The sequence below is a fragment of the Pogona vitticeps genome, chromosome 2, assembly GCF_051106095.1.
Source record: "Pogona vitticeps strain Pit_001003342236 chromosome 2, PviZW2.1, whole genome shotgun sequence".
Lineage (NCBI taxonomy): Eukaryota > Metazoa > Chordata > Lepidosauria > Squamata > Agamidae > Pogona > Pogona vitticeps.
Genome location: NC_135784.1, coordinates 8056355 through 8069773, shown reverse-complemented (window position 1 = coordinate 8069773; position 13419 = coordinate 8056355). Strand labels below are relative to the sequence as shown.

Here is a 13419-nt window from a genome sequence, read left to right as displayed (position 1 = left end):
AAGGAAAGGCTCTCACCTACCCAGGGTGTATGCTGGGGGGCGATTTCTGAGCTTCAGTGAACCTACTCTCGATAAATTCGCTGTGCTCAGATGCTGTCTGTGAGTTCCCCTTTCAGGGGAAAGTGATATTCGTGGGAGAAGAGGAGGGTCCTGGTCATTTCACATCCAGGGTCTCTGCAGTGGCCAGATGGGAAAGCAGATCAAGAAGGACCGGTTAGGTTTATGTCTTTCTGGGGGGGGGGGCGGTTCCCCATAGCCTCCCAGTGGCCTCCCACTGTCACCAGCACAATGGATCAGATAGGCTTCAGGCGTCTTATACTCTGAACAGATCTAGGCCAAGATGTTTTGCTACCTGATGAGACAGCACCCCCTTCCTATCTTGCATTCTGGAGCTGGGCAGACTGGAGATGGCCCAGCCTTCCTTTCTGCAGCTCAGGGAAGCAGGTTCGTTGGGAGTGTTCACCCTTAGCCAGCCTCGAATGCCCAATGGGGCAGCTTTTATCATGGAGAGACAAACAATAGAGCCATTTTCCCCCTTGGAAGAATTTCCCAAAACAGACATCTAATTTTTTTCACAATAATTCCCCAAGAATGGGGGAGAGTTCAACAGGAATCTCCTTCTGTATGGAGGATCTGGGGAGTATTTTCCTCTCCCAGTGAAGAGGCTGCCTGGCTGCCTTATTTCATCTTTTTCATGCACCTCAAAAGACCTTCATTTCCAAGGGGCCCCAATCTATTTGTTCCCTCCAGGGATCAGGAGAGGAGGAACTGCAGAAATCCCATCTCTGGACCAGATTGATCCAGCAATCTGAACATGATTTTATGGGTGTCTTATCCATATTGATGCCTGCACAGGATCTTGGTGCAAATACCAGGATTCTCCCCAGAAAAGCTGAGAAACCTAGAGGCAGAGCAAGTTCCATCCTTAAAGGTATCCTTTCACTTGTAGAATTCCCCAAAGTATTTGTCTTCTTTTTTTTCTAAAGCAGATGATGAAAAAGATGACAAGAACTCTCCCAATACATCTATGGTGCCCTTCGAAAGAACTGATCATGAGGCAGGGAAACAGATAGTTGAAAATTGGAGCGGACAGACATGGTACAAAGGTAACCCACCAAAGAAGGGAAAGACGAAATCTTCAGCTGATTCTTCTAAACTCCTGGCCTTCCGGGAAAACCAGGAAGGAAAAAGTAGAAGCTGTTCTGTCTCGGAGAAAATATTCAAGTATAACTGGGTCTTAGATAGAAATAGCAGAGTCCACACCCAAGAGGAACCAAAGAATTTCATGGACCGTGATCATAGCTTCACTGTGAACAGCAGTCTGGTTTCATATGAAAGGATAGAGACAGGCAAGAAACCATATGAATGCCTGGAGTGTGGAAAGGGTTTCACAGTGAAGCGTAATCTTACTCTGCACCAAAGGACGCACACAGGGGAGAAACCATACAAGTGCACAGAATGTGGGAAGAGCTTCAGTCGAAGTGGTACCCTTTCTGTTCACCGGAGAACTCACACAGGGGAGAAACCGTATAAATGCCTGGAATGTGGGAAGAGCTTCAGTGAAAGTAGTAATCTTTCGGTGCACAGAAGAACTCACACAGGGGAGAAACCCTACGAATGCATGGAATGTGGGAAGAGCTTCATTGACAGCAGTAGCCTAAGTTCACATCAGAGAACTCACACTGGGGAGAAACCATGTCAATGCATGGAATGCGGGAAGAGGTTCAGGCAGATAGGTAGCCTAAGTTCGCATAAGAGGACTCACACAGGGGAGAAACCCTATAAATGCATGGAATGCGGGAAGAACTTCAGTCAGAGATCTAACCTGCGTTCTCATCTAAGACTACACACGGGGGAGAAACCATACAAGTGCATGCAATGTGGGAAGAGCTTTAGTAGAAATGATCATCTTTCTTTGCACGAGAAAACCCACTTACGGCAACACCAAGCAAGTGATATGGTACACACCAATAGCATGGTATTTTTCCCCATCAGCCATCATCTATTACCTGATGTGGGAGCTCCATCTGCTGAATGACAATTGGCCCTGATGCTTCTACACCACTGCCTTCCGCAGAATGCATTCTGCATAAAATGCAGAAAGAACTTCTATCAAAGTCATAATCTTTCTATGCATAAAAAGTGAACATGAGGGGGAACTGTATAATATTCAAGGAACGTCAGGCAAAACGCAAATTTTTCTGTTCATGCAATATTACGCACAAGAATAAATCATATGAATACATGAAATGTAGAAAGAGCTTCGCTGTGAACAATGCTTTTACCGTACACGAAATAACCCCCACTGGGAAGAAGTCATATAAATGCATGGAATGTGAGAAGAGCTTCAGTCAAAAGATTCACACATGGAAAAGATATGTAGAATAAGGAAACAGCCTGCTAAGGAATAATGGTTGTTCTGTACACCAAACAACGCACATAAATGTATTGACCATAGAAAGTGTTAACTGCTATGCTCTTTAGCATAGTAAATCACAGTTAGAGTAGTTAAGAGTTAGGCTCATTTGAATCAATTAAATTTACAGATGGGTTGGCTAACCCACTGGTTCTTAACCTTTGTTACTCAGATGTTTTTGGACTGCAACTCCCAGAAGTCCTCACCATCAGCTTTGCTGGCTGAGATTTCTGGGAGTTGCAGTTCAAAAACACCTGAGTAACAAAGGTTAAGAACCACTGGGCTAACCAAATCCCCATTGATTCAATGGGCCTAATCTGGGACGATTTACTATGCTAAGGACCAGCAATTTGGCCGTGATTTTTTTCTTTTGAGCCAGTGATGCCATGTGGCCCCCCAGAATTTGTCTGTCTCTTCCCTAAAAAGAGCTGGATGGAGGGTAAAACAGGCTGAAGGAGGCCTGCTGGGTGGCGGGACAGGGAGAGAAAGAAGATGGAGGGGAAAACAGAATTAAAAAATGTGAATGACAATGAGTACGGGGCAGGAAAGTGTCCCTGATGGTTTCTTCTCCACCTGTTGAACTCCTGTCACAAAGCTTTTAAAAGTGCAAAACACGTGCACACGCATGCTCACACACCCTGCCTTCTTCCTGTGATGGGAGCAAAAGGTGGGTCCTGTAACTAGCTTCTGCCAGAGTTGCTCGTTCCAGCCAGGCCGGGCGGCTGAGGGGCCCAATCCCAAGGGAGGTCCAAAAGGAAAGAACGAGGAACCGGGCCAGCTTGCCTGTGGAGATCCGCCTGGCTCCCTCTCTGAGTGTCTTCAGAAGCAAACTCAAGACCCAGCTATTGGGGCAGGCTTTTCCTCCTGCTGTATCTAAAATTCACATCTTACCATCTTGGATTTATAGCGCATGTTTATTGGTTTAACTGTTTTTAAATTTGTAATGCTGCCCAGAGTAGACTTTTGGTCTAGATGGGCGGGGTAGAAATCCAATAAAATAAACAAGTAAGTAACTTATAACCGCCTAGAGTGCTCGTTCTGAGCAGATAGGCGGGGTATAAATAAATAAATAAATAAATAAATAAATAAATAAATAAATAAATAAATAAATAAATAAATAAATAAATAAATACCCAGGTGGAGAATGTGATGGGACTAGGATTCAGGAGGCCCGAGTTCAAATCCTCATTCAGCTGTGGAAAACTGACTGGGGGGGGCATGAAATTGGTAAAACCGCTCCTTAAATCTCTAACACCTTGAAAGCCCCTCTTCGGATCACTGTAAGTCAGTTCAGATTTTGACAGGACAGAACAACGTAATGGAAGACAGGCAAAGACAGGCAAAGAGATGAAAAACAAAACAAAAAACAGCAACACAAATGAGAGAAAAATGTCAAATTGCTCGAGAGCCAATTCCTCTGAGGGAACATCAGTAAGTGCTCACATTAAAATATAACAGCGTTTAAGATGCTGCATGTTGTTGTCTCTGGGTTCAGGGATTTGCCTCAGTGGCTGGAGGAAAGGGAGGAAGGCGGGGAGCATCCCCTTTGTTGAGCCCACTGCCTGCCTCCCTTCCGGCCAGACGTCTGTCAGCCTCTCCTTTGGCTCAGAGCATCCACATAGATCTTTGCAAGTCCTCCTCACCGCTTTCTAGTGTTGACGGTTGCAGCCACGCTTCTCCATGACCTTTCCTCTGTCCAGTCCCTTCAACAGCAGGACAGGAGGTGGTGAAATGGCCACGGAGCTGCCCTGCCCTTGCAGAGAGGCGGAAAGAAAGAATCGGATAGAATCATGATGATGGGAGGGGCCCGTGAGACCATCAAGTCTACCCCCTGCTCGAGGCAGAAATACAAATCAAAGGATATCTGCCAGATGATGGTCTAAGTTTCTCAAGAATGCCTCCAGGGTTGGAGCGCTCAGCACCTCTGAAGGTCACTGGTTCTGTCGTCGTACTGCTCTTACAGTTAGGAAGTTTTTCCTGATATTCAGCTGAAATCAGGCTCCCTGTAAATTGACACCATGGTTACGTGTCCTGCACTCTAGTATGATTGAGAACAGGTCCTGCTCCTCCTCTGGAGGACAGCCTTTGCAGTCTTTGAAAAGTGCTTTCTGGTCTCCCCTTAGTCTTACTTCTCAAGGCAAAACATGTCCAGTCCTTTCAGGATTGCAAGCCTGCATGGATAACAGTGAATCCACGACTGATTTTTTTTTTGGTGGGGGAATGAGCCCACAAGAAGAGGATGGAGTGTGTGTGTGTGGGGGTGAGAATCTTATTTTATTGTAGGAAAGTGTCCTGGAAGACATATGTGATCCTAACCCTCATATCTTAACAACCATTTGATTCACTTTTGAGAGTAACTCGCCTGGGCTCAACTCAGCTTCTATCATAATATCAAAATGCATAACTTTTGTCGATGCCTGGAAGCACCTTCTGATCCTCTCACATCCTCCCAAAAGCCACCTGACCCGAAAGTCCGAGGCTCCCCCTCCCTTGCCACGGCCTTTAGAAAGCGATTCCTGCATCTCTGTCTCACACTTGGGGAGGATGCTGGGCGAGGAGGAGGAGAGGCTGGGGCTGCGAAGGGGAATCAGAGGGACTTCATGCAAGGGGTCCTTGGGAGAGGCTCCTGCCGGGACCCTCTTGAATGGAAAAGAAATTCTTGGCACAGATGACATGGGGAAAATTTGAATGTTTGTGTGTGAGGGAGGTAGGGGGGTCTCCATCAGCCCAGCATTTAATGCCTAAAAGAGGTCGCCTGCTTGAGGGCAAGTGGTCAATGGAGGAGATAAATAAGGACAGGCAGGGAGAGGAAGTGACTCTTTGAGGGGCGTCTTCTGGACCCTTTAGAAAAGAAAGTGAGGAGGAAGGGGAAATTAGACATCTTTGTGTCTTGCTACTGCCCAGGGAGAGCTTGAAAGGGGGAAAATCACCAAGTCCTCTCCACTCTTTTCAAAGCTTCCTAAGGTCAGTGTGAACAGTCGGGGTCGGGGCCAGAAGAGAGAGTTGTGGTTTTGGACCAAAACTCTCCCGATTCTCTCATGCACTTTGAGGAGTGGCCGTCCAAAAACACTTTATTTCTCCATCTCTATGGGAACGTTTCGCTTGAGGGTGTGCTTTTTATCCAGCTTGTTTTTATTAGTAAGTAGAATACAAAGGAAATCAAGCCTGAGTGCTCACTGGGAAGACAGATCCTGAAGCTGAGGCTCCAATTCTTTGGCCATCTCATGAGAAGACTCCCTGGAAAAGACCCTAATGTTGGGAAAGTGTGAAGGCAAGAGGAGAAGGGGACGACAGAGGATGAGATGGTTGGACAGTGTCATAGAAGCAACAAACATGAATTTGACACAACTCTGGGAGGCAGTGGAAGATAGGAGGGCCTGGCGTGCTCTGGTCCTTGGGGTCACGAAGAGTGAGACACGACTAAATGACTAAAAACCAACAAAGAATACAAGAAGGCAAAGTTGGTGTGAGCCACTTGGATGTATTTTTAAACATTAATGTAAAAACAGGAAAATATTTTGGGCACTTTATTATGGATCGTGGTACCTGCACTCAACAAACTGAGTCTTGCAAAGTCACAGCTGTGGATTCCCTTCTGAAGTCAGTCTGTCTTGTGTTAGGCCTTCCTCTCTTCATGCTGTCATCAACCTGCTCCAGTCAATCTTGTCCTGTCACGATGTGTCTAAAGCACAATAGCTTCTTTTTTCATTTGTTTTTACTTATAGAGGCACTTCAGAATTTATTCTGTTTAATTAGCCTCATAGAACCAAGAGAATGATATAAAATTGGCTCCCAGTGTATTGGGGGGTGCTTAAGATGATACCTCGTTTCGTTTAGTCGTTCAGTCATGTCCGACTCTTCGTGACCCCATGGACCAGAGCACACGAGGCCCCCCTGTCTTCCACTGCCTCCCAGAGTTGTGTCAAATTCATGTTGGTTGCTTCGATGACACTGTCCAATCATCTCATCCTCTGTCGTCCCCTTCTCCTCTTGCCTTCACATTTTCCCAACATCAGGGTCTTTTCCAAGGAGTCTTCTCTTCTCGTGAGATGGCCAAAGTATTGGAGCCTGAGCTTCAGGATCTGTCCTTCCAGTGAACACTCAGGGTTGATTTCCTTTAGAATTGATAGGTTTGTTCTCCTTGCAGTCCAGGGGACTCTCAAGAGCCTCCTCCAGCAACACAGTTCAAAAGCATTAATTCTTCGGCGGTCAGCTTTCTTTATGGTCCAGCTCTCGCTTCCATACGTCACTACAGGAAAAACCATAGCTTTGACTATGCAGACTTTTGTTGGCAAGGTGATGTCTCTGCTTTTTCAGATGCTGTTGAGGTTTGTCATCGCTTTCCTCCCAAGAAGTAGGCGTCTTTTAATTTCGTCCCTAGCTCCATTGCCTTTCAATTTATACATCAATGATATGGTAGCCACGTTAACTGGACTGCAATTTTTCCCTGTAAGAGTACGTGGAAAGTCTCTTTCAATTTTACTCTATGCAGACGATACCTTGCTAATATCCCACACACAAATAGGTCTTAGAAGATTATTAAAACAATTTAGTAATTATTGCAAGGAGAACTCTCTTAATGTTAATTATGAGAAAACCAAAATTATGGTTTTCAGTAGAAGACCTAAGGTACACAAATGGACAATGGATGGGAGAATATTGGAACAGGTAACCCACTTTAAATATTTAGGCGTGTTGTTTTATAGTCAGGTTCCTGGGCATTTCAGATTGACTTTACAAAGCAGAAATTCGTAAAAGCCATGTTTGGCCTACTTAGATTCTGCAGAACTAGAGGAGGACATTTGATGCCTCCCACTCGAGAAATTTATAAAACCAAGTTACTGCCCCAGATTCTGTACGGTGCTGAAATATGGGGAATTGGAAACTTATGCCCATTAGAAGTAACCCAAAACAGATTTGCCCGACTATTGTTGGCAGTACCTCTCTCAACTCCCTCAGCACTAGTTAGATTAGAATTGTCAATAATGTCAATCATGACACTCGTCAACAAATCAATAAACTATTGGCTAAAAATTTTGTTTAACACTCAATCAGAATATTTAACACCATCATATGGGGAAATGAATTCTGGAACGTGGAAATCCTCCGTACTGCAACTAGTAGCCAAACTTGGATTTTCAGAAGAGTATGTAAGGCACCTTGGTCTGTCTGCAGCAAAAAGCTTATTAAAGCAGAGATTATTTGAAGTCTGTTACCAATCAGATATAGGGGGCGGGGTAAAAATCCAATAAATAAATAAATACAATATTTTTTCCTGTGAGAGAGATCTGTACAGTATCGCTCCTGTCTTGCCGGCACCCCGTAACTCAAGAGGTAAAATAGACGTTTGTGTTTGTGGATGGGGGGGGGAGAACCCTTATTGAGAATAGGGAGAGAGAGGAAGAAGAAGCCAAAGGGGGGGGGGGCTCCCAAGAGGGAAAGGGGTTTTCTCGCCTCCGTTCAGGGAAAGCAACCAAGCCTTGGGGGGAAGACGTGAGAAAGGACACCAGACCCCCCCCTCTCAGGAAAGCAGCAGCTCTGTGTATGTACGTACACCCACCAACCTAGACTTTATCCTAATTTTTTGTGCCCCGCCACACACTCCTGAATCCTGGCAAAAACATCGCCCCCTTGTGTTTGGAGGCCACCCCACGCCCACTCCGCCTGCAAAAGCTTTCCTCGGAGGACAGAGAGGGGGAAACAGAGAGGGAGGCAAGGGCTAGAGCGTCTCCTCGCCGCCGGAAGAGGAAGCAGGGGGGCCGATCTGGGCCACGTGGTTCCCCGTTCCTTTGTCTGTGTTCAGCAGCCAAGGTGACCGGTCGCCGGTCTGTCCGGGTCCTTTTCTGCCTCTGGAGGATTTGGAAGGCGGTGAGCCCTTTGCGGTGGGAGGGGGGGGTGAAGGGAGGAGGGATGGGGGCGGGGCTTCGTGGAAGGTTTTGCCTTTGGAGGGGGGTGGGGGGGTTCGGGGATGCGTTTTTAGAAACCAGGCCCTTTTCTCGTGCAATCCGGGTGGCCAACGGCTCCCCTTGGCTCCTTTTGCACTGCAGGAACCGCGTAGTTGGCGGTTCGATCCCCCCCTCCCTTGACGTGACGATCCATAGGGTCCCTGTCAGGCCTTCCGTTCCTAGATTATTATATAAAACCCGACAAAGCCTTTTTAAAATTGATTTCCCATTTGGGGTTATTCAAGGAAGAACCGGGTGAGGGTGTGTGTGTGTGTCAAGATTTTACCCTCTAGAAACAACCCCCCCCAATGTCCTCTCTGTGGGTGAACGGTGCTCCTGCTGGGTTTTCCTGCGAGGAGACCCCACCTCTCCCCTGCATCCTGCCTCCACCCATCAGGGAAAAGGAGGAGAGGAGAGAAAGTCCCTGGGGTCTCCCTTGAGTTTCACCTTCTCCTGCTCAAGGTTCAAGGGGCCCCATTGGCAAAAGCTTGGGAAGGTCCCTCAGAGGCTTTCCAAGATTCACCCCACACTCAGATCGCCAACATCCTCCCCAGTCCAGGAGACAAGGTTGGGAGTATGCCCTGCAGCGTGAAGGGGAGTGGGGACCATTTGGGGCAGACCCTGGCTCTTACTTATCAATGCACCCCTTCGAACCTGGAAAACCAGGGGGGGAAGGATATGGGACCAGGTGAGGGGAATAGCATCACGAGAGACCACTACATCTCCTCCCCCAACACCTGGGGATTGCCTCCTGTACCCCAGAGAACAAGGGTGGACAAAGCTGGGTGGGAGGGACACCACCAGCCTCATCCCACCAGGTCTGCAATCCACCAGAAGTCCCAGCCTTACACATTGTGCTGTAAAGGATATGACATTGCCATTCGTGGGAGGGTGCTTGAGGTCCTGGCAGCATTCAAAAAGAGGTCACCATTGCCATGCAGGGATTTGATCCCTTCAAAGGCATCCTGGATTTCAAGCAAATTGGCTGGTTCAGTCCCTGCCCACTCAGCTCACCTTCATCTACAGCCCCCAAATCTGGCTCCCCTCCTTTCCTGGCGTGTGTTAAGAGGGAAGCACGGTCTGTTGTTCTCTGCTTCCCACCATCCGGGCCAGCTTACTTGAATGACCAAATTTGCATCCTGGGGTCTGTGAGAGACCCCTCCTTTCTCTTTCCCTCCTCATTGTTTCTTTGCCTTTCCATTTTCCTTGTTCTGCTTTCCAGAGGGGAGAGAGATAGGTGGAGATGTATCTCCACATGATATGAAAACTACAAAGCCAGACATTATAGGAATTGTCTTTTGTTTGCTTTATCCAAGATGGCTCTGGACTGATCGTTTTTCTTTTCTCCAAGGCAGGGGTTGAAAGTGAGCAGATCTCCGTTCGCGTCTCTCTGGATGAAAAAGGAATAACCCAATTCTAAATCCCTCTTAACATTCCCAAGGTAAGCGATATGTCTTTCTTTATTCGTAGCATACAATCATGGTGTTGGAAAGAAACTTATAAAGTCATACAGCCCAATCGCCAGCTCAATGCGCTCTATGTGGGGCAGAACAGAACACGACCACCAGGGTATTAACCGGGGTGAAAAAATATCCTCACCATTTTCCCTCACTCTGGCATCCTTACACTGGTTGCCCATTCATTTACGCATTGACTTCAAGGGATTAATGGCTACATATAAAGCCCAAAAAGGATCAGGACCTCGATACCTCGGAGAGCACCTGTTCTCACCTAGCTTTGCTTGTGTCACTCGATCTAGCCAGGCTGGGCAGCTGAGAGGCTTGACCCCGAGAGAGGCCCAGAGGGAGAAAACTAGAAACCGGGCCTTCTCGGTGGTGGCCCCTTGCCTCTGGAACATTTTGCCCTCTGAGATTCGCCTGGCTACCTCGCTGAAAGTTTTTAAGAACAAGCTGAAGACTTGGTTCTTCAGGGAAGACTTCTCCCCTTCCATCACTTAGTTCCCTGCGTTTTCCCATCTTGGACTTTGCTTATTTCTCTTTTCTGTTTGGATATTGTCTGCTTTAATTTCTTTTTTTTAATTGCCCAGACTGTAAGCTGCCCAGAGTAGTTTTGTTTGAATCTAGATGGGCGGGGTAAAAGCTGAATAAATAGATAGATAGATAGATAGATAGATAGATAGATAGATAGATAGATAGATAGATAGATAGATAGATAGATAGATAGATAGATAGATAGATAGATAGATAGATAGATAGATAGATAGATGAAATGCAGAAATTAAAGTGTATCAGACAGGTGGGTGTCTAATTTTCCTTCAGCCTCCAGTTCCACTGTTGTCTTGCTCAAATAGGAGTTTTTTCCGGATATTCAATCGAAATCTGGCTCCCTCGGTGCATAAATTTGTGTCCTACACTCTGGTAGGACTAAGAACAGATCCTGCCTCTCTGTCTGATAAACTTTCAAGTATTTGAGGAGTGTTCATTTATTTATTTTATTTATATCCCGCCTATCGAGTCAACTCAGGACCACTCTAGGCAGCTAACAAGAGAAAATAATAAAAGAAAACATATATAAAATGGCATAAATAATAAAAACCTTACAGAGATAGAAAACCAGAGAAGAGGGGAAGGAAAGAAGCGTCAGGAATTATTTGGTGGGAAGGCCTGCCGGAACATCCATGTCTTCAGTTGATTCTTGAAGATACCCAGCGAGGGAGCCATGCGAATCTCAGGAGGTAGATTGTTCCAGAAGCGAGGAGCCACCGCCAAGAAGGCCCGATTTCTTGTCTTCTCCTTCCGGGCCTCCCTCGGCGTTAGGCTCCTCAGTGTTCATATCACCCTTCAGTTTTCAGTGCTTACTGCCCCTCCCTCTGAGCCTGTCAGTGTTGGCTTGCATCCTCTTAAGGGGCAGAACTGGACACGGTGGTCTGTAGGAGGCCTAGCAAGTTCCGAGAAGGAGGGAGCAAGATTTGACATGATTTGGAGATTACGCCCCTGTAAAGATCCTTCCCCCCTTTTTTGCAGCCATTTCCCATAATAACAGAAAGGTTGTCAATTCCCTATCATGAATAGGGAACAACAGGTAGATATTATGCTTTTTCAGTGTTCCCGGTGTTTTTTATGAGGTAAAAGACATTTTCTGCTGGTTCCGCGGCTTTAAGAAAACACAGGTGTCTGTTCAGAAAAGTGAAAGAACTACGCTCTTCAGCCACAGATTCCCTGTTTCTGTTCCTGGGCACAGGATGGAGAATAAAGGGGAGGAGACCAAATGGTTCTATGTACCTTCAGTTGTTTTACATTTTACTTATAAAAGTATTTTAGTACTGATTTCATCCAGTTTGAACTTTGGGAATTGTTGTTCTTGATGAGCCTTGCTGCAGTTTTCTGATACTCGATGGGATATAAATAGTCAAAAGAAATAAAGAAAACCTTAGAGTTTAAAATGAGTTGTGAGAATGGGAAGACAGAAACGATCTGAATCTCACACCTTTGAGCATATAATGAGCAGAAAACGTACTTAGACCAAGTGGACAGGGGTGCAGACTTCAGCCGCAATGTTCAGACACTGCATATAAATACAAAAATGTATTCTGTGCACCTGCGCTTGGATGTTGTGTATGTAGAGATATTGCAATAGCATTAAAAGTACTCCAAAACGTTCATTTGTTCCTATAAACAGTTGACAAAACGAACCATTTCTGGTTTCTATTTTCGATGGTTTTCAGGGCTGGGATCCAATGCTTGTTGTAGGATTTTTGGGCTGCTTGTCCATGTTCAGAACACGGCCAAACAGCCCGAAAAAGCTACACCAGCCATTTCTGGTTGGTCTCTCTATTTTTTCTCTTTCTGCCCAGACTTACTTACTTACTTACTTACTTACTTACTTACTTACTTACTTTATTTATTTATTTATTTATTTATTTATTTATTTATTTATTTATTACATTTCTCTCCCGCCCATCTAGTTATTTCGATTACTCTGGGTGGCATACATCAAACACAACAAAAACAATTAAAATAATATCAACATCCAAAAATAAAATAAATAAGTGTTCAATATGGAAAACAAAAATAAATCAAATAATGGCCAGAGGGAAGGCTTGCCTAAACAGCCATGTTTTTAATTGGCTTTTAAAGACACCCAGCGAAGGGGCCATATGGATCTCTCAAGGTACGTTGTTCCACAACCGAGGAGCCACCGCTGAGAAGGCCCGGTTTCTTGTTTTTTTCTTCTGGGCCTCTGTTGGCATTAGGCCCTTCAGTTGCACCTCCAGACTAGATCGAGTGAAACAGGTAGACTTTGGTGGAAGAAGGCGTTCCGTCAAATAGTGAGGTCCTAAACCGTTTAGAGCTTTATAAGTAATCATTAGGACTTTGAAATTGACGCGGAAGAGTACGGGCAGCCAATGCAATGCAGCCAGAATGGGAGAGATGATGGTGTTTCCTCACCCCACTAATATGTCTGGCCGCTGCATTCTGCACCATTTGAAGGTTCCGCATCAGTCTCAAAGGCAGCTGTGGCATCCACCCTCGTGCCCCTTGCTTGACCTTCAAGCCCCCAGAGCACACAAAGGCAAACAAACTTCACCCTTTTCACTTGCTGCCACCAGGTGGCCTCTAAATCACCATTTACTTCAGAAGGATTCAGGTCCACACTTCAAGTTCTTTTAAATAAAACTTTGGTTTATTGATTACAGAGATTCATAAATATCTTCAGTAGATAATCACATCTAAATTTCCCAAACTACACACTCTATTACTCTATCTCTTTCTCTCTACACACTGACTCTTACATTTCTCTAACTTTCTCTCTCTGACTTAAACTGCTTCTCTGCCTCTTATAGCATCTCTCTTGGCTCCACCTCTCAGCAACATGAATATTCATAAACCATTACATCATACAACAAGAACCATAGAACAAATAAATAGAGAATGCTACAGTAGCCCCACATAGAGCACCTTACAGTGGTCTAATCTCGAGATTACAAGTGAATGCACTAAAGTGGTGAGTGCCCCAACTTCAAGATAGGGACGCAGCTGAGAAATCCACCTAAGGTGGTGTAAGAAAGTCCTTCTCCGGCGGGGGGAGCGCTGGTGG

The 13419-nt window shown here is 45.7% G+C and overlaps 1 protein-coding gene across 3 annotated transcripts in view; it reads left to right on the top strand.

Moving 5' to 3' along the window:
- The window catches only part of LOC110070383 (uncharacterized), a 36516-nt gene that overhangs the window by 11841 nt on the left and 11256 nt on the right, over positions 1–13419 (top strand). The window contains exons 1-2 of one of the 3 annotated variants that reach the window (XM_078387870.1): positions 8094–8284; positions 9713–9802. Coding sequence is in view for 1 of the 3 variants with exons in the window: in XM_078387872.1 (XP_078243998.1) it covers positions 987–1722 (736 nt within the window). In the remaining 2 variants the exon portion in view is untranslated. Of the gene's footprint in view, positions 1–986; positions 1723–8093; positions 8299–9712; positions 9803–13419 lie in introns of those variants that run through there. The other 2 variants (XM_078387871.1, XM_078387872.1) reach the window with 2 other exon arrangements.